Genomic DNA, 21,415 nt, shown 5'->3' with positions numbered 1-21,415 from the left:
GGCTCATTATTATTATTATTTTATTAAGTAAGGGGTCACTGGACTGTGTTTCTTATTACATCTTTCTTTTTACTCTTAGTGCATGCAACCTCCCATTGCTTTTCATTACTGTTTTTTAAGATCACCATTTCTCATCTTCCCCTTGATTATGTCCCTGGTCATCACTACAAGATGACCTCCAAGGTGTCACTGCTCTCCTTTGGGGTACCAGTGTTCTCTTTGCTCTCAGAAGGCAAAGGCACACGTGTGTGTTCTCGACAACTGGATCTCCACAGCTGTGAAGAGATTAGTGCATTTTCACAAAAGAAAAAAGAAAGAAGATATACTTTCTTCTATCACCAAAGGATCAAATCAGTCAAATTTTGATATCTTTTCTCTATATTGTTTTAAAACCATCCATATTTTTTTGGTGTACAAGCAAAGACAGATAATGATGATCCACCAATTCAGACTTTCTGCTGAGTCTACTGAATGCTGTGGGGATTACCTGGGACTAAGAGAGCAACCTTTTCCCTGCTCCCCAAAATACCAAGTGTTCTTATACAAGCTCCAACTTCTGGGGAAGGCATTTTTTGAAACAATCCATATGTTATTTGAGATAAACTGGCACCTGAGAACAAGGGCCAGGCTTGCCATGATTACATTTAAACTTTCATGGGTTCCAAACACTTTGTTTCAAAGCTTTTACCACACATCATAGCAAAGAGAGTAAGATGCCCTCATGCCCCACAGTAAATGTAATTTTTCCTGTATACTTTGGATGGATTTTTATAATTTTGCTGTGTAATTATTGAACTGTAAAGAGCCCCCATAATGCACAACTGATATGATATCTACACAGTAATCATGCTCACACAGCAATTCTCTAAAGATTGAACAATCTAATCTACAGATAAGTTTTCAAATGCAATGGCATTGTTTTGATACTAAATTTAACAATTAAATATCAATTTTGTACTGGTTTTTAAGTTTTCATTAATGTTAATGTAGCAGTTTCTTTTAGAACTTCTATGCAATTATACTTTTCTCAATGTTACATATTTTTATAGATTCCTGAGTAGGTGATAGGCCTGGGTATTGTAACTATGGTGACGAAAAGATAAAACTAATCTGATAATTACTGTGATCATTTCATGATCACTGAGAAAGGAAAGGAAACCATCAGGATGCAAGAATCTATCCTAGGAGTGCACATACATATATTAATTTTCTCTCTTTTTCTTTCTCTCTCTCTTCCACCCCCCTTCAGGATTCTCCAGTTTTCCTCTGAGGAAGCAGCAGACACTTGCATAACCTTGAATGTCTTCCAGTGTCTTCCAGACACTTCCATAACCTTGAAGGTTATGGAACAATGATTGATACCGGAGTAATTGGTAATTCTTGGGAACAAGAGATTTATACCCAGAAATAAGTGTAATATAGAGCTTTTCTACCCTAAGAAACATTCATTCCACTAAGACATTAATTATGAACCAGAAGGCACCTGTTCTTCTCATTACAAAAGTAAAAACTTCCTTTGAAGATTCTATAGATAACATTTTAGAAGTTCAGGCTACTGTTGCTTGTGCAATTTGCATAGGGGTCAACATGGTGGGTAGCTTGTGATCCACCAATGGATATGGAGTTACAGGAGATGTCCCATACAGAAGACAAAGAGAATCACACATGTCAAATTGGGGGGTACCCATTTATATTCCTTATTGTGACCTAAAGGGCTAGCATGGTCATTGTCACCCATATTCTTGTGTAGAGAATGTAAATCACACTGCTTCACACACGGATGCCCAAGATGCTATAATACACAGCTGGCCTCTTACAAGGCAGCATAGTATAGTGAAGCACTAATAATGTGATTATTTGAAAGCCTCATTTATAGTAACATATAATTTCTAAAACACCCGTAGAATCATTATCCCTTTAGCTGAATATACAAATGTGCTTTTAGTTTCAACAAATACTTCACATTAAAAAATGACTTTATATGTGTATATGATGTGGTATTTTATCTGTTTAACAAGTCAGATATGATAATTATCTTGAAAATCACTACAGAGAGCAAATTGATGAGTCAAGATATAAAAGTTAAAAGAAATATCATGATTTGTTTCAGGATCAAGTGCATATTACCACAGTGACAGAAATTCCATATGTGCTATGGCATAAAAGTACAATCAACAGACTTACAACGGGGCATCCCTTAGGAAAACAAGTCAGAAAAAGTCATTTGAACTATTTAGAAAGGTTATGTTTTGCTTCTAAATAACAAAAGAAGAACAAGGAAGTATAAAGTTTAAATTCTGTACATCACTCAACTTGTTAATTTAAAAACTATTTCCCTCTAATAAACTTTGATAAAAACTGGCCATTTCAGTAAGGACATTTCCTTGTCATATCATAGGTTTTGGTACTTTGTTAATGAGCAAAAATCTTGAGAGAAAGTGTTTCTAGTTATTATACATTTTATGGTCCTCACTCACTATCATGTTCTGTTTCAATGGCCATCACCCTTACGTGGCTGCCTTGAATCAACTGTTACAGACATAAACTGAGGTAGGTGTGGATCGGGAGAAAACTAAGCTCAGATTCTGTGATGGAGTCCTCCACAGCAGGGACTTCACTCTGATCTCTAGTAGTGGCTATGCTTTTCCCAATTATGAAAAATATTCTGAGGTCCCTAAGATCCATGGGAGATCAGGGAATGAAGTCAAAACTATCCTTATGAGAGTACAAAGCAAGGTGCATCTTTCACTGTCTTCACAAATATACTGAAAGTCAAAAGCAATGGGTAAGGCTGATGTCACTTTATCAGTGACACAGGCTTGTTCCATGACTATGCACATTGCCCCCGGACTTTGGTATTTGACAGGTATTTTCTTGAAAATGGATGAAGGTGGTTCAGGGAAGATACCTGATGTATATGTTGGCAATAATAAACTTGAGGATCCAAACAAATATGAAAGTTTGAAAAAACTTGCATCTATCTGAGTGAGTTTCACAGAATCCTGATAAAGTCTTTCTATGAGATCATTAGTGATTTAGTGAAAGTGGTGTATTGATTTTTTTTTATAATGAAACAGGTCAACAAATGGAGATCTGCATGACTTAGTAAATTGATATTTTCTATACACAATGTTATAAATCATAATAGGTAAAAATTGCACTTTACGATTCAAGATGGTCCAGGAAATTTTAATGTAACAGAGAATGATGAGTTTATTAAAATGAAGCTAATTTTGCAACTAACTTTTAAGAAACTACTACTCATCAAGCTCTGGAAATATATTAAAGAAGAGAATACATAGCTGTGTTTTTTAAAAAAAAGAAATTTAAATATTCCTCTCTTTTCAAATCCATACATTTATGTGGCCAGATTTTTTCATATATTTAACTAAAGCTACATTATAATAGATTGAATGCAAAGCAGATATGAAAACCTATATTCTAAACCTATATTCATTAAAACAAGGAAGAGGCATTCCAATTTTCCAAATATAAAACACCTTCAATCTGCCCAACATTTGCTACAGTTTCAGAAAATACTCATTTTTAATGGGAAGATGTTATTTATGTTAACATATAATAGTTTTATTGTTTTTTAATGAATAGTTAATTTTTCAATTCTCAATTTTAATTGCTATTATGATAAATATTGTTAAATTAAACTCACATAAAGGAGTTTAATTTAAAGGGGACTATTTTGTGGTTTTAAGAATAAAAGGGGTCCTGAGACTAGAGGGAGAAAATTGAAGCTTTATAAGGATTTTGTATCTCTATGAAGTTTTTTTAAAAAGATCATATTTCATATCATTAATTTGTCACTTATTTTAAAAACAAAATTTTTTATTAGTTGTTCAAAACATTACAAAGCTCTTGACATATCATATTTCATACATTTGATTCAAGTGGGTTATGAACTCCCATTTTCCCCCGTATACAGATTGCAGAATCACCTCGGGTACACATCCATGTTCCAAGTTTTTACATACTGCCATACTATTGTCTGTTGTATTCTGCTGCCCTTCCTATCCTCTACTATCCCTCCTCCCCTCCCCTCCCCTCCCACCTTCTCTCTCTACCCCATCTACTGTATTTCATTTCTCTCCCTTGTTTTTCCCCCCTTTCCCTTCACCTCCTCCTATATGTAATTTTGTATAACGATGAGGGTCTCCTTCCAATTCCATGCAATTTCCCTTCTCTCTCCCATTAATTTGTCACTTATTTTAAAAACAAAATTTTTTTAAAAAAGAAAGACAAGTTTCATGCTTAAGCACAAGAAACATGGAAAACCTTTGAAAACTCCAAGGGATTTGAGAACCACCAAATGGAAATGCTCTATAAAAAAAAAAAAAATCTCTGGAAAAATCCAAGAAAACCTATTACTTCCTTTGAGCCTGAGGGAAGTCATCCAAACTCTCAGGGTACTTTGTGTCTCTATAAGAAGCAAGCACCAAGTTCATTTCTGATTCTTTGATGCTAATAAATGAAATGTGTTGGATAATTGAAATGACCTCAAAGATATTCTTAATTGAAAACAAGCTAGTTTATTAAGGTCATTACTTACTCCTCCTTTCAAGTCTATGTTTTTGTCTTTTATTTGCCAACAATGGTGGTAGAATTATGCATAGCTCAAGACTGCTATTTACTAAAATTTTCTAAAACAGTTGGTAAATATTTAGGCAGAAAATTATTAAAAATATGGAAATTTATATAGAAATAAAATATAAGAAGGAGTAATAGTCACCTATTATTTTTATCTGTCCAGAATCCATTTCCTGTCTTTCTGGAATAGTTAGTTAGTTATTTAGTTAGTTAGTTAGTTAATTCTCCTTTGCAGAACAGTATCACTAGTCATTCACAGTTCTATGTTAAGCGCTCACTTGGGCTCCAGTTCCAGACATGGTCACATGACACAGGTCTGTCCAATCTATACTTCTATCCCTTTAGTCTCACTGACTGGCTCAGGGGTGGCCATGTGGTCCAAGTCACTCCATGCTTTTGCTGGAGCTTTTGGGAAAGAGGTCTGTCTTTCATGAAGGTCTGCTAAACTCTCATAACTTACTAGCTGAATGACCTAGGATAATTTTCTTGATCTCTCAAAGCTTCAGTTTTTTTCACAGGTAAAATGGGAGAAATACAGGAACCTGCTTCATGAGATTATTGTAGGCATTAAATAAATTAATAAAAGCAAAGATTTTACTGTGGCCATCAATACATAATATCTCAAAAAATGTCTGGTCTGTTTTACTATTTAAAGGTAAATGTTACCTTTCTTTTGCTTTTACATCCAAACTGCTTCATCAGAAGTGCACATCTGGCTCAGTTTACAGAGCCTGCCTTGTGGTAGCCTGTCCCTCTCATGCTGCATTAGGTTCTCCAAAACCTCCATGCCTTCTTACTGTAGGGTTTAATGCTGATGCTCCACGCTGCCTCCTGCTCTTGATCCTTTCCTCCTCTACTCACCTGTATGCTCTTTGAGAACAGGGGCTGAGCCTATCTCTTTCCCCACCGTATTTCCCCTGAGTAATGTGATAACTACTAATCCCTGAAAAGGATTGATTAGATATTTATTAAATGAACTATTTTTTAAAAAGCTTTAAAGAATTAGGGAAGTATAGAAGATGAATTATTTTCATAGTTCCCCATAGGTCAACGGAAAAAAAAAAAAAAAGAAATACATCAACTATTCTTCAAGTCAGTGTAACATTGGTGTTAGGGTGTGTACTACCTGTGTTAGACAGAAGGTGGCAGTAAAAATATTATTTTTTTTTTTTTTTTGTATTCTGGTGGGATTACAAAGCTTCCACACTCTGTAAATGCCTCACATAAATCAAACAGAACCTTCTGTTTTGCAATGACTTCTATGACTTTTCACAAAAACAGGAAGGGCATTCTTTGTGAGCACTGTCGGCTCCGTGTACTCACAGGGCATTTCCAATAAGTCAATGGATGCCAACAGGAGCAGTGTCAGAAAGGGCCCTGCTTAGACAGAGTCCAGGGAGAAGCCAGATAAGTGTCCAGCAGAAAAAGACCCAAGTTTCAGATTTTACAGTCAAAATTCAGCCAGCAAGCACACTGTCATCCTGGTTCTCAAGCAGGACAGATTTTTACTAAGCAACAAGTAGAATAAAGGCACCTTCTGCATCATCTGAATTGTCTATGTCTGATTTTTTTTCCTCCATAGAATCCAACAAAGCCTGGATATTCAGAATGTCTCTAATGATAAGGAAGTTATTAATCAAGTTATAATTTTTTTCTAGCAGTGTTCAGGGTATTTATGCTATATATGATATCATGTTCTATGCTGTATTTAGTAGAAATCTAGTTTAAGGGAAATAAATAGGTATGCAAATTTTATACATTAGATATGTAGATAGATACATGGCATATTGCATTAAGTAGTTAGCTGACTTTGCAAATCTGGTGGACTAATACTCTAGCTGAAAGCTCATAAGTGGCTGCACACTACGTGCACACACAGACATGCACACACATGCACACACATCAGGTTTAGTATCACCACATTACTTGACATCAGACTGCTCACATAACTAACCAATTGCCTTTCTAGAAAAAAATAGGAATGAGAATATAAATGGATTAAGAAAAGTTTTATAAAACCACTAGGAAACAGACCAAATATCCTGTTTTACTGAATTGAGGCAATAATGGCTCTTCCCTGCATGGCTTTGCTCAAATCATTGGCCAAAACAAGCTCCTGGAAGGCAGGGGTCATCTCTTATCACCTCCTGGGAGGTGCTGTTCTCACAGGTGCACTGAACAAGACCTCACTGAGGAAAAGCACACAGAGCCAGATGCACTGGTGCACACCTGTAATCCCAGCAGCTCAGGAGGCTGAGGCAGAAGGATCTCAAATTCAAAGCTAGCCTCAGCAACAGCAAGGTGCTAAGCAACTCAGTGAGACTCTGTCACAAAACAAAATACAAAATAGGGCTCGGGATGTGGTTCAGTGGTTGAGAGCCCCTGAGTTCAATCTCTCATAACCCTCACCCAAAAAATAAAGAGAAGAAAAGCATACAGAATGTTGGTTTTTGACCACCAGAACTACATGAGGAACAAGGTTGCTCGTTAATTTTTGATGCACTAATACACTCAGTTATAAGTACCTTTCAATGAGTTATGCAAACAGAAATTCCATGGGCTGAAGAGCAAAGAAAACATCCTTCTTGGGATTTATAAGACATTATTTGGGGTAGCAAATTTATCTTCATAATTCTGTTTCCCTTGGTTTAGGAGGATAATAAATTAGTTGGCTCTGTATATATGATCACATAAACCCTGGGTTTACAATCCATAAATAGTTTTCTGTCTGTTTAGCTAAGACGCAAATCACAGAGGCAGGCTTTTGGCTTCCCCTCTGCCCTCCATATTCCCTCCATTGTGTCCATCCTCACGTTGCAGGGTCATGCGCCTCTCCTGTCCTCTTGATTGATTGCTTTTCCTCCTACTTTGCCTTGACATTTTAGTCTCCAGGTCCTCAAAAGCCAGGTAACACACTCTAAAGGAAAGGCTATGCCACTTTCCTCGGTGGCCTTTGTCGAAGACTGTTAACTACATTTTTACTTTTGCCATTAATGGCTATTTCCCCCACTGGCACATACTCCTTGCTTGATAGTTTTATATTGCATACAATGGGAGAATGAATGAGTGAATTCAGGTGCATGAATTCAGGTGGAAAAAAGGAAACCCAATGTAAGTAACTCCAAGGAGGAGAGCTGTACAAAGGATCAGAAATCCGAAGCCATTCCTTGGTTTGAAACTACTATTTACCAAAGAGTCTGGGGATTTACTTGATTTCTTTTGAGTCTCAATTTTTTTTTTCACTGAAAAGATCAGACAGTGAAAGCAGCCCATTAATGCACAGACTTTTGTGAAGTACAAATGACAGTACATAGAAAAGTATTTAAAAGATAATGCATGATTTATACACGGAAGGTATTATTCTGAGTGGGTCACAAATAAGCTACAAAGGTGATCAACTTAAGTTCCCATAATCAGGTTCAACATAATTTGAAATGTTCTTAGAGCCATTTTTGTAATTATGCCAGAATCTGTTTTCTTTAATCTTTTATATTTAATTGTTCATTGGAACAAATGTTACATGAAATCACAAAACCATCTTATTCTTTTTTCTCCACAAATGAGTTCCACGTAGCTTTGAGGAGCTTGTTTTTTTTGTTGTTGTTGTTTGTTTTTTAACCACCTTTTGAAGAAACCTTAGGCCACATCTCAGGATCTTTCACTTTGATAACTGAAAATCGTTCAGTTTCTACAACTTACAAAAAGTGCTACAGAGTCCTAATTCAAACGCCCAGTTACTTAGAGTGATCAACATTTCAAGCCCCGCTTCAAGGAAATGCCTCTCTCTTGCCACAAAGGACCCTCTTTTTGCCTCATGTCCTTTTCCATATCCCTCTGCACTCAGTTAGGTTCTACAGTGTCTACTCTCACCAGCAGAACAGGAGGGAGGGAGGAGGAGGACCAGGAAAGGTTGTTGAGGGGGCGTGGCATGAGATGACATCTCTCCCTCTCTCCGGCTATACCAGGCATTTGGCACTGAAAGACTCTTTTGGGGGCACTTTCAAGTGTGCCTGGAGGCCTCCCAGGTGACTGGCCATCTCTTTCCTAGAGAACTACGGCTGTGTGTTCTGTCTTTCCTTGATTCTTGGGCATCCTGTAGGGTCCCCTGAGCCTCTTCTTGGGAGTCTTAGCTGCAGGCAGCCCCACAATCTAGGCCGATGCATGGTTTCTCTACATGGCTGAATCCCATCCAGGGGAGACACATCGTACCCACATCTTTAAGCCACAATCAGTAGCTGCATGGTTACTTGCCCAGGAGTGTTCTGTTGTGTGGACCTAGGTCATTCACCTAAACTCTTGTGCATCCTCCCACCCCCCGCATTTTGTCCCCAAATTGCTAGAAAAATATCAAGCTTTCCAATGAGTTCCGTTGAAGTGTGAATTACTTGATTTTTCACTAGAGACATTTCTGTCCCTCCTGCATTAGGATGGAAATTTACCACATATGTGCACATCAGACAAACAGACACACACCCACACACACACACACCCACACACACACACACACACACACACACACACACACCCCCCTAAAGTCATTTCTAACATCTAGCTGTCTCTTTGCCTCTCAGCACTTTCCTAGGCTCAAATGAGGGTTCAGTTAAGGACAACAATATTCATTTTATCTCCCTCCTTTGCAAGCTGTGCTTCTTTGATCTGGTTTTTGGCTTGGGATGTGAGAGTAATTATCTTCTATTATTTTGTAATTAGGCTTTTGCATTTCATACTCTGTTTATTTACATTCAAATTCTATTAAGACATTCTCTGACCATTTAAAATGTTTCACCCACTCCCAGCTCTCCTTTTCTTGTTATTTCTCAAAGCTGTATGACCAGCATCAAGAGAAATACCAATAACACTGTCTCTGTTGAACACAAACTCCAGCCGGCAGAAGTCACCATTTTCTACAGAGAAATACAAGTGAGGCCACGGGGGATATGACTTAAACGACTCTCCACAGACTCTCCAAATGAGAAATCTTTATGTGTTTACGAGTAGAATTCAGAAAGGGAGAGCTAAACTCTAGAGTGAGAAAACAGTGAGCAGAACCAAGCAGCAAGATCTCGCAAATGTTCCCCGAGGAAGTAACCAAGCACCCAATTAGAACTGGGAAGCAGAGCAGATGTGGAGAATTGGCTTCCGGTGCATGAGCCCACAGTATAGAATGGCAGCCTTGAGGGTCGTAGGCACCGAAGCCCACAGCTGCCTGGGGCTGAAGTGAAGCCAAGCAGGAAGTTAGTCAACATCCTACAGCGAAGTCCAAATTACTGCGAACACCCAAACTCTACCAGACTGGCTTGCTTTTCTATTACATAATAAAAAAGGATATAATGGAGAACCCACAGTCCTGATCACTGCACAGGATCCAAGCTGTGAAAATGCAATGGTCAAACACAATCCTTTGAGAAGTCAGAGGGTGAAAGGAAAGGTGGGAGGGTGCTTTTTCATTTTTTGCTTTAATTTTTTGTCATTGAGCATGCTGAACTTATCCATTATTATCCTGTATTGTCATATAATAATAACAAAGAATGTTCAGTTAGGGGAAGATAGCAAGGTTCAAAGAGACCCTGACAATTATCTACTGTCCCTTCACATCCAAACCCTGTGGCTTAATATTCCTTAGTTTCACTAAGGAGGCTCTGGGTCACCTGTCCATTTTCTGCTCTTTGCTGGACGCACCTGCACATTTGCAGTCCACTGTGAGGCAGGTGGGTGGCTCTGCTGTTCCATGCTGTGCTTTCTCCCACGTTCACAAGTTGACTAGTTAAAAGTCAGAGACCCTGGGCTTCTTGCATAGGTATCCCATCCTCCACAGACTAGCTCTGGTTTGTTCTCACATGGTGATGGCAGGGTCAGAAAACAGCATATGGAAGCATGCATTTCTCTTGAGGCTGAGGCTCAGACTTCATGCACAGTTACCTCCATTTTATTCTATTGGTGAACACAAGACAAAAGTCCAACCCAGATTTGATGGATGGGAAATTGGATCTATAAAAGCACATCTCCAGGGGCCTGAATACAGGGAAAAGGGAATAACTAGGACCATTATTGTGGCCACAGCATCCCAACAAAGGCAGTCCACATGAAGAAAAAGAAAAGAGGAATAATTTGGAAATCATGCAGACATATAAAAATATTTAATATTAGGGTCCAAAGTAAAATATATTATTTTCATCTCCACTTCTGTGAGCTGCAAGAAATCCCCTATCCTCTCTTATTGGCCTGGCTCCTACTTGTCATACTAGTTTCAGATCATATTCTCCAGTAATCCTCTTGGAATTATCTTCCCTTGAGCCAGAGAAAAAAAATTGTGTGATTATGCTGGTTTGTTTTTAACACCCTACCCTTTCTCCAGTAGCATTTAGAAAAATCTGTTATTTTTTTCATTCTCCACTTATTATGGTTTAAATATTTGGTGTTCCCCCAAGTGCTTATGTGTATGGCAATGCAAGAAAGTTTGAAGGTGAAATGATTGGGTTATATGAGAACCTTAACTCAATCAGTAAGTTAACGCCCTGATAAGAATGAACTGGGTCCTCTCTGAAGGCCAGTGGAGTGTGGATGGAGGAGGTAGGTCATTTGGGGTGTGCCTTTGGAGGATATATTTTGTATGTGGTGAGTGGAGTCTCTCTCTCTGCTTCCTGGTGCCATATTTCCAGCTGCTTTCCTCAGCCACGCCTTTCCACTATGATGTCTTGTCTTACCTTGGGCCCAGAGCTATGGAGCCGGCCATCTATGGACTGAGACTTCTGAAACCATGAACCCCCCAAATTGTTTTTGTCCTAAAATTGTTCTTGTCAGGTCCTTTGGTCACAGCAGTGGAAAAGCTGACTAAAACAGAAGTTGGTCCCAAGAAGGGAAGTTGTTTCTGTGACTAACCTGATTATGTGGTTTAGAAGCTTTTGGAGCTTTTTGTAATTTGTGGGATGCATTTTGGAAAGTTTAGCGATATAAGCTGGGAAAGTTGTAGACTGTATAATCAGAGCTTAATGGGTGATACTGGTGGAGTTCAGAAGACCAGTAGGACTGTGCACAGTAGACAGGGCTCATGAGATTTCAGAGAAGGAGGACTCCACTAGAAATTGGACTGGAAGCCATTCCTGTTATGTTCTAGCTAAGAAGTTATCTGCTTTTTCCCTGGGTCCTGAGACTTTCTGTGAGGCTGAATTTAAAGGTGATAGACCTCTTAATCTGGTGGACGAAATTTCTAGGCAGCATCATATTCAGGTAGTGGCATGGGTACTGCTGAAGGCTTTTACCGGAAGTTAATTAGGAGCAGAGAGCAAAGCAGAAAAAATTGCAAACACTTGCAGTTTGGCCAAAGTAAGGAATGTGTGGTTGTTAAAGGCATTACAGTCACAAAAGAAATGCTTAAGACTTCCCAGAAACACTAGGAAAGATGTCTTGAGGGCATCTCAGGAACTGGCAAGATCATACCCATCTCAGGCTCAAGGGTGTAAAAGTAAAAAAATTATTTAAGAAGAGACCACGGGGGCACTATACCTGCACAGGGGGACCTAGGAGGTTGTTTAACCATGCTCAGCCACACAGGTACTCAGAGACTGCTCAACCATCCATGGTCCCTGGAGCCTTCATTACTGCCCAAGATGGTGGCAGACCTTGGCATCAACCACATGGAATGGAAATGCTTGGATACATGTAAGTGGCCTTCGAGTTTTTATAGGGAATCATAATGAAATGTTGCCTTGAGTCTCAGAGGATTCTTTGGATGTGTACTCTGGGACAATTCTTGAATTCTTAAGTGTGAGGATTCTTAAAGATGGACTAACTGAATTTTTGCATTGTGAGACAAGCATGAGATTTTGGAGCCCAGGGACAGAATATCATTATTTAGATATCAGGTGATCTCATCTGTGAGACAATGCAAGAAAGTCTAGAGATGAAATGATTGGGTTATGAGAACCTTAACCTAATTAGTGAATGAATCCCCCAACAGGTATTAACTGAGTGGTAACCGAAGGCATGCACAGTGTGGCTGGAGGAGGTAGGCCATTGGGGTGCCTTTTGAATATATATTTTGTATCTGGCAAGTGGAGTCTTTCTCTCTGCTTCCTGGTTCCATGTTACCAGCTGCTTTCTTCAGTCATACCCTTCCACCATTATGTCCTGCCTCACCTTGGGTCCAGAGCCATCTCTGAACTGAGACCTCTGAAACCATAAGCCCCCAAATAAACTTTTCCTCCTAAAATTGTTCTTGTCAGACCTTTTTATCATGGCAAAGAAAAAAAAAAAACACTGCTGGAGTATGAGTCCTGGGTTCACCATATGTCTGCCCTTCCCCTAGCACCTAGCATCATACCCCTGCATGATATTGAATAGATGTTAAGGTCTTTTATTAGAAAATGAACAAAAAGGGAATTGATGATCAAATGTTAAGTTGGATATTTATTCAACTTGATGTGTAAATTTATGAATATCAATATTTTCTCATGATTCCTACCTCCTTGCTTTCATTGTCTTAAATCACATTAGTTACCACCCAGCAAAACAGAGGCATGAAAGATTAATATTACTTTTTGATAACTGTATATGATATAGCAATTAAGTCTTAAGGATTGCCTCTGGTCATTTCTCTAAATTTCATTTATAAATGTGTTCTCAAGAGAATCCAAAAATGGTCATCAAACTGGCCTAACCTTTTTCTAAGAAAATGCACAATTAAGTAAATCACAGGCTGTTGCACTAACAGTAGTTCCACAGCCAGTGTAACTACATACATATAGTTCAAGAAAAACTTGCATCATATTTGCCATGTGCTAAACTCTCCAGAGGAAATATTCAGTCTTAGTCCTAGGAGGATATAATAAAAAGACCTTTCCTGCAAAATTGGTCTGCTAGCTATTTTAAACTGGCTCTATATCAGGCATTTTCATGCTTTTTAAAAAATGTAATCCTCATAATGACCTACAAGGTGAGATTTTCTTTATCTTAACAGAATTTGGGTGACAGCAGAGTTATGCAATTTCCTTAAGCCATTACCACCAAAATATTAATTTATTAATAATGTTGCCAAACATATTTTAGTTACACTTAAAAACAAAATGAAACAAAACAGAGTGGCACATTCCTATAATCCCAGGAGGTCAGGAGGCTGAGGAAGGAGGATCACAAGTTCAAATCTAGCCCCAGCAATTTAATGAAGCCTAAAGAAAATTGCAAGACACTGTCTCAAAATATAAAATAAAATTGACTGGGGATGTGACTCAGTGGTTAAGTGCCTCTAGGTTCAGTCCCCAGTACAAAAAAAAAAAAAAAAAAGCAAGCAAAAGAAAATTCTATACTTTGCTGCACAGTCCCCAGAACCACTGCCTTGTTCTGAGCTGCTCACCTGCTTTTCAATTCTCTGTGCTTGAGCCTATTTGTGGTTATAGCAGGCTGGCTCGTAAATGTCTTGAATTATTGCTTCAGGAAGTTTATCAGTAAATATATGCAGTCATTGTGGTGTCATCAAGTATAGTAATTGTGTTTCCAAATTTTCAAGAAAAAAGCATCTTTCTTAGAAATCAATGGATAAAAGTTTAGTGCTCAAAGACTGGAATCTGGGATTCCTTCTAGTACTACCCATTTCTGAATCTCAACTTTCTATTGGTTGTATTAAGTGGTTCCCATTCTTCAGTTCTTCAGGGTCTCTAGTTACAGGCCTTCGAATAGTACTCTAACATCTTCCTAATTTCCCCAATCTTCAAAATGGTGATTTGGATAAGAATTAGACGGGCTAATATCTTAAGAAACAGTTTAGGGTGTATGAATTGCTATGTTGAAGCCAGGTTTTCACCGTCTCCCACTAAAACCAAAATACTCCAGGGCTCCTTTTCCTCACCATTCTTGCTACTTATTTATTTTGGTGCTCTCACTTCTGCTCAGTTCAAGGCTCAGCTCAAATGCCACTTCTTATGGGAAACTCTTCTTCATTCCTTCATCATCCCAGACCCATGGTTTTCACTACTTTGCTGCAGAGATATTTGTAAATGTAACAGAAATCATAGGAATAACTGGTATTTATTGAAAATTCATTGGGTTGCAATGCATGTTTTTATCTCACTTAACTCTTGCCTTAAATGAGTTAGGTATTGTTATCATCCATCTTTCACAAATCAAGTTCAGAGAGATGAAGGGACATGCCCAATATCATTACCAATGAAAACAGTCGGGATTTAAATCCAGATTTGCTGGTTGGTCAGTCTCAGCACTCAACCACCATATTATACAGAGTTGCATTTATAATCAGTATAAAATATGGGATACAAGAAATGTCATGTTACTTTCTTTATATAAAAGTAGATTTGTATCTGTTTTTCACTTCTCTGAATTTGTGGGCAAATAGCTCTGCTTGAACATAAAAGGCAGAATCATATATGGCTAGAGAAAATGCTTCCCCATACAGTGGGTTGTGAAAAGGCCCAGAATCATATGCTGCAGAATGGAAAATACCATGGGGTCCTTCTGGTCTTCAGCTCATGATGGTTATCCCAAGGGAGTCTGTTGTCCAGGCTCAGTCTCCTGAAGTACAAGATTCTATATGATGGAAGTTGAAACTGTGAAGCACAAAGTCCAGCCTGAGTGGAAACCCCTTGAATTTTCTCCCCTTCAGTGGTCTTGGCATCTTTCCAGTTTTTTTTAAATGAGGAACTAGGCTGCTGGTCCTCATTATTCATAGAATTCTAGATGTCTGTTCCTCTTCTAGAGTTAAGAAACTATCCCTCCCTGCCTGACCATCAAAGGCTTCATGACTGTCTTTTCCCCATTCCTATACCAGCATGGCTTTATCAAATGTCCTGAGCTCCTAAAAAAATTAAATGGAAGAGATCAAGGTGTCCACTGGCACCTGCTTCTTCTTCTGGAACCAAGACTCTTCAATGCAGGGTTGAATCCATGCCTCCAACTAATGGTCACACTTGATTTTGCAAACCAGAAAGTGTAAAGTGGCAGTCTCCACATCTTACCCAACAAGAAAGAAGTGAATCATTCACATTTTATGAAAATACTTAAATATTGAATCTGAATATACTTAAAAATTGGAAGATTTCACACAATAGCAATTGAATCTGGAAACCTGGGGTTAGCATTTCACATGGGCAGCATCAGCAGGTACTGGGTGGCTTCTGTGTCCTTAACACACCCTGTGCTCTCCAGGCATCCTGCATTCCATCCCTCAGTGCCAAGGTTCACCAGCTTGCAATGGCTTTTCCTTGAAGTAGAGAAAGTGGTTTTTATATTCATACTTCCACCAAATTGGAGAAGACATACTTTACATTAAAAGTGTTTCAAGTTTCAGAAAAAAATGGTAAGTTATTTTCTTTTGTGAGAGTGGTATCCATTTCTATGTGCTTCCTGTGTGAGAAAGCAGGCCTGCTTTGACCAGGGGCACCTCTCCTCTCCACCTGCTGAAGGGCGTGTCTGTCCTACAGACATTTCAGCTGGCACCAAGACCTGCTCACCACAGCAGAAGCACATGAGGGTGGGCCCAGAGCAGCTGACATTCATTGAAAGTCTTTAGTCTTCCAACTTTTTGGATTTTCATTCTTGCTTTGATTTAAATGTTACAGTATTAGCTCTGTATGTGTTTGTGTATGTGTGTGTGTGTGTGTATGCGCATGAATGTGTGTGCACATTTCATGAGCACTCCCATGCTCTTCCACCCTGGGTTCACCTTCTTCATTCCACATGGGAGGTTCTCTTTTACTCAGCTGATGATAATAATTTTTTGGAAGATTTGATGAAATCCTGGTGTAAGGCTTAATGTCTCCTATTAAGCCCTGTATCATTTTTCAAGTCTGCATTACAGTTTTGTTCTTTGAATGATTTTAAATGTATAGTAGACAGAAGACAATAATAAAAATAACACATTTAATTACAATCTAATTAAAGTACATACAGTAGTCCTAAGCCATAAGGAAGCAGAGTAAGACCTCTGAGTGGCAGAGATTGTATTTTATGTAGCTGATGGTGCTGTGTGTGACTATGAATATATGTCCCCCAGAAACCATAACAGAGCTGGATACAAGCTGCTTGGAAACTGCTTGTTAATTGATTCAGTGATTGAAATCTGAGTTTTTGTAAATGCCATATTTACTTAAATAATTTCCCCACTTTTTCCCATTATTTTTCCAAGCATTCGGGTCCCAGTTTCCCGTTGCCTTCAAGAATCGCCCTCTGGGGAATCTCTGATTTACTAAACAACAGTAACTTTAATAAAGTGCAGCAGCAACCAGCGGCAATGTTAATTAGAATTGAGATCTCCTGACATGTTTGCTTTACTTCAGCAATCCTTCAGTCCTCACAAGAGCCGTTACAACACCATTTCAAGTGGCTAAACTACTTTTGGTAAAGCAACGGGCTGTGACTGGTAGAAGTTTGTATGTGTTTGTATGCGAGTGGTGGGGGGGGGGGAGAGAGAGAGAGAAAATTGAAAAAAGGAAAGAGGAGTTCACATGTGGAGTCTTCCTTCCTCTCTGGGTTGGGTGTGGTGTTGACACCTATGTGGCTTAGGCAGAAGGTGACAGATTACTGTTCTGGTGTTTCTTGTAGGGAATGAGTTGTTCAGTGGCCCAATGACCCAGAGATAATAAAGAAGAAGTGTAAAGAAGAAGGAAAAACATTTCTTATTCTCCTCTGTTCCACAATAGCAAGTTCAAAATGCCATCTTCACCTACAAAGACAAGTTAACTTCAGATTCTCTATTTTATATATTCTCACTAGAGGAATTATGGCATTTGTTAGGACAGAATTGGCACATTTTTCATTCTTTCTCTTCAAAATAATTAAATCTAACAACACAATAAATGTTTTTACCTTTTCTCCATTTCTTCCTCAAAAGTGGTAGAAGGATCAACTACAGAACCAAGTAATGACAAAGATCATTGAGTAGCTCTTTCAAGACACTCTGACTTGCAGTGATATTAAGTATGTGGCCACATTGTCTCAACATTTGGAATCTTTTAGGGATACAACAACTTGATAACACAATTTTTAACAAAAATATTTTCTTCCTCCACCTTTATCTAACTGTTTCAGAATCTAAAGCAGGGAACATGAGGGACTGAAAATACTTTTGTCATTTCTTCTGGTTAGTAGACAATTTATTGCTCTATAAACAGAGCTAAAGACTCAGAAGGGCAGACTTTAGATGCTGTAAAACAAAACAGAAGCTTCAGGGGTTTGAGGCAAAAGAAAGTAACACTATGGCATAATTGTTTACACTCTGAATGTCTTCGAAGATTCATGTCAAAGTGTTGGAGACACTAAAGGTTTATATTTACCAATTTTTATGCAACTTATTAAGTGTTGAGTAAGGGTTTCATTACAGATTAGGTCTGTAATGCAACATTGACTTCCATGGTTATCATACCTTTGAGATTGAGTTGAACCACACCCATCGGCTTTCCTGCGCTTTCAACTTACAGGTGGCAGATCACAGGACTTTTAAGCCTACCTAATTATGTGAGCCAACTCCTCATGTAAGTGTGTCATTTCAATTCATCCCCCAGATTCTTCTGTTTTTGCCCTCATGTGAAATGTTTGGATTTTCCAGGATCCCAACTTAATTTCTTTCTCGTTTCAGTTTTCTTCTCTTCTAATTTGGGCTTTTCCAGTTTACTTTCTAATCACTACAAAGTTCTCTAGTCCCACTACTGAGCCACACCTCATCTCCCTGACTTCAGTCCTATGATTCCAATTGTCTTCTCAATTATGTGTCCAGAGCATGTCCAACGGTATTCATGGTCAAAATTTAAGTTCTGACATTCCCTTCTAAACCTTGCTCCATGTTTCATATGGACTATCCTTGTCTCAGTAAATGGCCTTCCTACCACCCACATTTAAAGCCTTGGCATGCTCATTGAGTCTTCTATGATGCAAACCAAATTGAATTATTCCTACCTTTAAAAGATCCTTTACATAAATGGTCAAAACCTAATAATGATGTGGCAGATATTGTCCATTGCTTATGCCCCTTATGCCTGCAAATACACTGTTGTTATTTATAGATATCAGATAGAAAATCTTGACTCAGAGGGGAAAAGGATTTGAAGAAGCCCAGGAACTCCCATCCCTTTCACTAAGTGGTTGGTCTCAGAAGCATGTTTCCAATTTCTGACCAATTAGATGAAAGGGACAGAGTCTGCTGGGGCATCGTGCCCAAACACATGTGTTCAGCTGAGATCATGAAAACAATCTTCAAGGGTAGCAGAAGAGGAAATGGAGAAAAATAGAGCACACACAGTTCCTGGGTCCTTGATGATATCCTTGACCCACTGCAAAACAGCTGCACAGTTGACCTCCAAACTCGATGCAAAGGGAGCCAACAAAGGCCATTATTGTAAAAGACCCTGATGGCTTGTGCTATGTAGCTGAAAGCATTTCTAATTAATATGCAAGGCCCTTCAGGAACATTGCACAAACATTTGTATTTTCTTCAACTGACCTTCTCCTGTCCTTTACAATAAACACACTTGGTTCCATTAATTCACTGTCTCTACTTAGCTGGGATATCCATCTTTTGCTCTTGGAAATCAGCACTCTCTTTTTTAAACCTTTGGACTCAGATTGGGATTTGCAACATTGACTTACATGGATATCATAGCTTTGAGATCAAATTGAACCACACCCATCGGCTTTCCTGGATTTTCAATTTACAGGTGGCACATCACAGGACTTTTAAGCCTACCTAATTATGTGAGCCAACCCCTCATAATAAATCTCTTTCTGTATATCTATAAATATCTTATTGTTCTTTTTCTCTGAGTACTCTAAAACACATTACATTGTAATTTTCTATTTGTCTTTCTTGCACCAGACCTTGAACACCCAATGCAAGAATATTTTACTCATCATTGAATCTTCATACCCTTAAATAGTAGCTGTTGCACTGTTAGCACTCAGGTAATACTTCTGTTTTTCCTAAAATATACCTGTGGTCACAATATATTATGTTATTTACATATTTTAAATAGAACTGGTATAAGTTTAGAAAATTCTTTAAAAAATAATAATAAGCCCCAAACTAATAATAAGGCTCAGTCAATAAGTGACATCAATCATTTTAGGTGGTAATAAAATCATTTGCTCCCTCTTTCTTTTTGACAAGATATGCAAATATCTTCTTCTCATTCATCTATAGCAATTTACACTTTACTAAAAAATGTCTTTTAAAATTTCTGCTAAAGGCACACGTCTCTTATCAGATTTGAACATAGGCTGTGATGTTAGTTTTCCACATGATAACATTCTTTGGTTCTACCATCAAAACTAAGTTGGATTTTTGAGGCTGTAGGAAATATTACTGGGAATGTTTTCAGCAGTATCACACACCAAGAATCATTTATCCTGCTAAAATTTTAACATATGCATGAGTGTCAGAGAGACCATAGGCTAAATTCATGTAAATTGCTTTCTAAGGTGAGTATCAAAGTTGAAAAAAAAATTAAAGGATTGATCTTTTCTTTAGAGCCCTAACACTCTGAAGGAATACAGACCTGAAAACTACAGAAGGTTCCTTGATTATTTGCAGTTCATTTCAATTGTCAGCTCTCTATGAGAACAGCATGTGCATTAATCAGTTCAAAGCAGACATATGCTGCTGTTAAAAATTGATTGTATAATAATATTGATCTATTAACCATGCAAAATTGCATTGCATACTATTAATTTCAAGATGTGAAATTTAGCGGCATATTAGATTAAAAATTTCTCTTTTGACTTAGATTTGAAGACTAGGTGCAATGCCCAGTTACTGTTCTCAGCTCAAAATATCTACTCTTTCTACTGCTTTTAATCATCTTCATCCCATTGCTATCTTCAGTTTTATCTTGTTCAAATTTTACCAGTTGCCCAAAATATTTTTTAAGCAAAGGAGGCATAAATACTAAACCAAACTTTTAAAATTAAAGTCTACTTTACTGGAGGCCTTTAGAGGTGTTTGAAGAAATTTAGCACAAAACTTTTCAAGCTGTCAGGCTGCTGCTTCCCAGGGCTCCAGTGGCACTATTTACTTACCTATCATCTCTGTGAAAAGAAGGACCCTGGAGTGGTACAATACACTGTGCACTCCTTCATATGAAGGCCTACACTCTCTCTCTGAGTGGAGGCAGATGTTTCTGTGGTGATGTTTCTCTAAGTAGTATTTGCATGAGAGCAGAATTTCTAGAAATATAAAGAATTACCATCGTGAAAATCATAATCTTACTTACCTGAGCTGTGGTTTCCTGCCAACAAGGTGGGGCTCACAGAGCACCTTCCCATCCTACTGGTGACCACAGGTGGACCTGGTGTTCCATCCCATTCCTGAGCTTTGATAGGCTCTCTGGAGGATGATGACCCATGGTGCCCTCTCTCTTTGCTTTCCAACTTGGGCAGTGGCTCTGTGCTATGACTTCGGACTTTCAGCTCCTCTGTGGATTCTGTGGATTAACAAAAATACTTTCCATTAAACAGAAGCCAAATCTTTCCTAAATTTCTTTTAAGAAATTAAAAAGTTGCTTTCTAAAACACTTCCAATATGTTGTAGAGAACTTATACTTGTGTTGGCAACTATAATATTTAAATGTAATAGGGACACAGATCCCATGAGATCTTTTTCTCAGGTGAATAGGTCAATATCACCAGAGGGAGTATGGTTTTTTCTTTGCAAAATGAAACTCAAGTCTTCTTTAATAACTCTTCCCTTGTGCTCATCTTTAAGGACATTTCTTAAAGAACAATTTACATCTATTATTGACTTTCTCATCTTTCATTTACTTTACTACCCTCTGTGACCTGAATCAGCCCAACCACTCCACAAAAACTATTTTCTCTAAGA

The 21,415-nt window shown here is 38.3% G+C and overlaps 1 protein-coding gene across 4 annotated transcripts in view; it reads right to left on the bottom strand.

Annotated features, from left to right (window-relative positions):
• Nucleotides 1–21,415, bottom strand: part of Nyap2 (neuronal tyrosine-phosphorylated phosphoinositide-3-kinase adaptor 2) — a 246,969-nt gene that overhangs the window by 44,421 nt on the left and 181,133 nt on the right. For all 4 annotated transcript variants that reach the window (XM_021727144.3, XM_021727145.3, XM_078018105.1 and 1 more), the window contains one exon: nucleotides 20,808–21,017. In XM_021727144.3, the coding sequence (XP_021582819.1) occupies nucleotides 20,808–21,017 (210 nt within the window). The remainder of the gene's footprint in view (nucleotides 1–20,807; nucleotides 21,018–21,415) is intronic.

This window comes from Ictidomys tridecemlineatus, chromosome 7, assembly GCF_052094955.1.
Source record: "Ictidomys tridecemlineatus isolate mIctTri1 chromosome 7, mIctTri1.hap1, whole genome shotgun sequence".
In the NCBI taxonomy this organism is placed as follows: Eukaryota; Metazoa; Chordata; class Mammalia; order Rodentia; family Sciuridae; genus Ictidomys; species Ictidomys tridecemlineatus.
The sequence above is the reverse complement of the archived record's forward strand: the minus strand, read 5'-3'. Positions and strand labels throughout refer to the sequence as shown.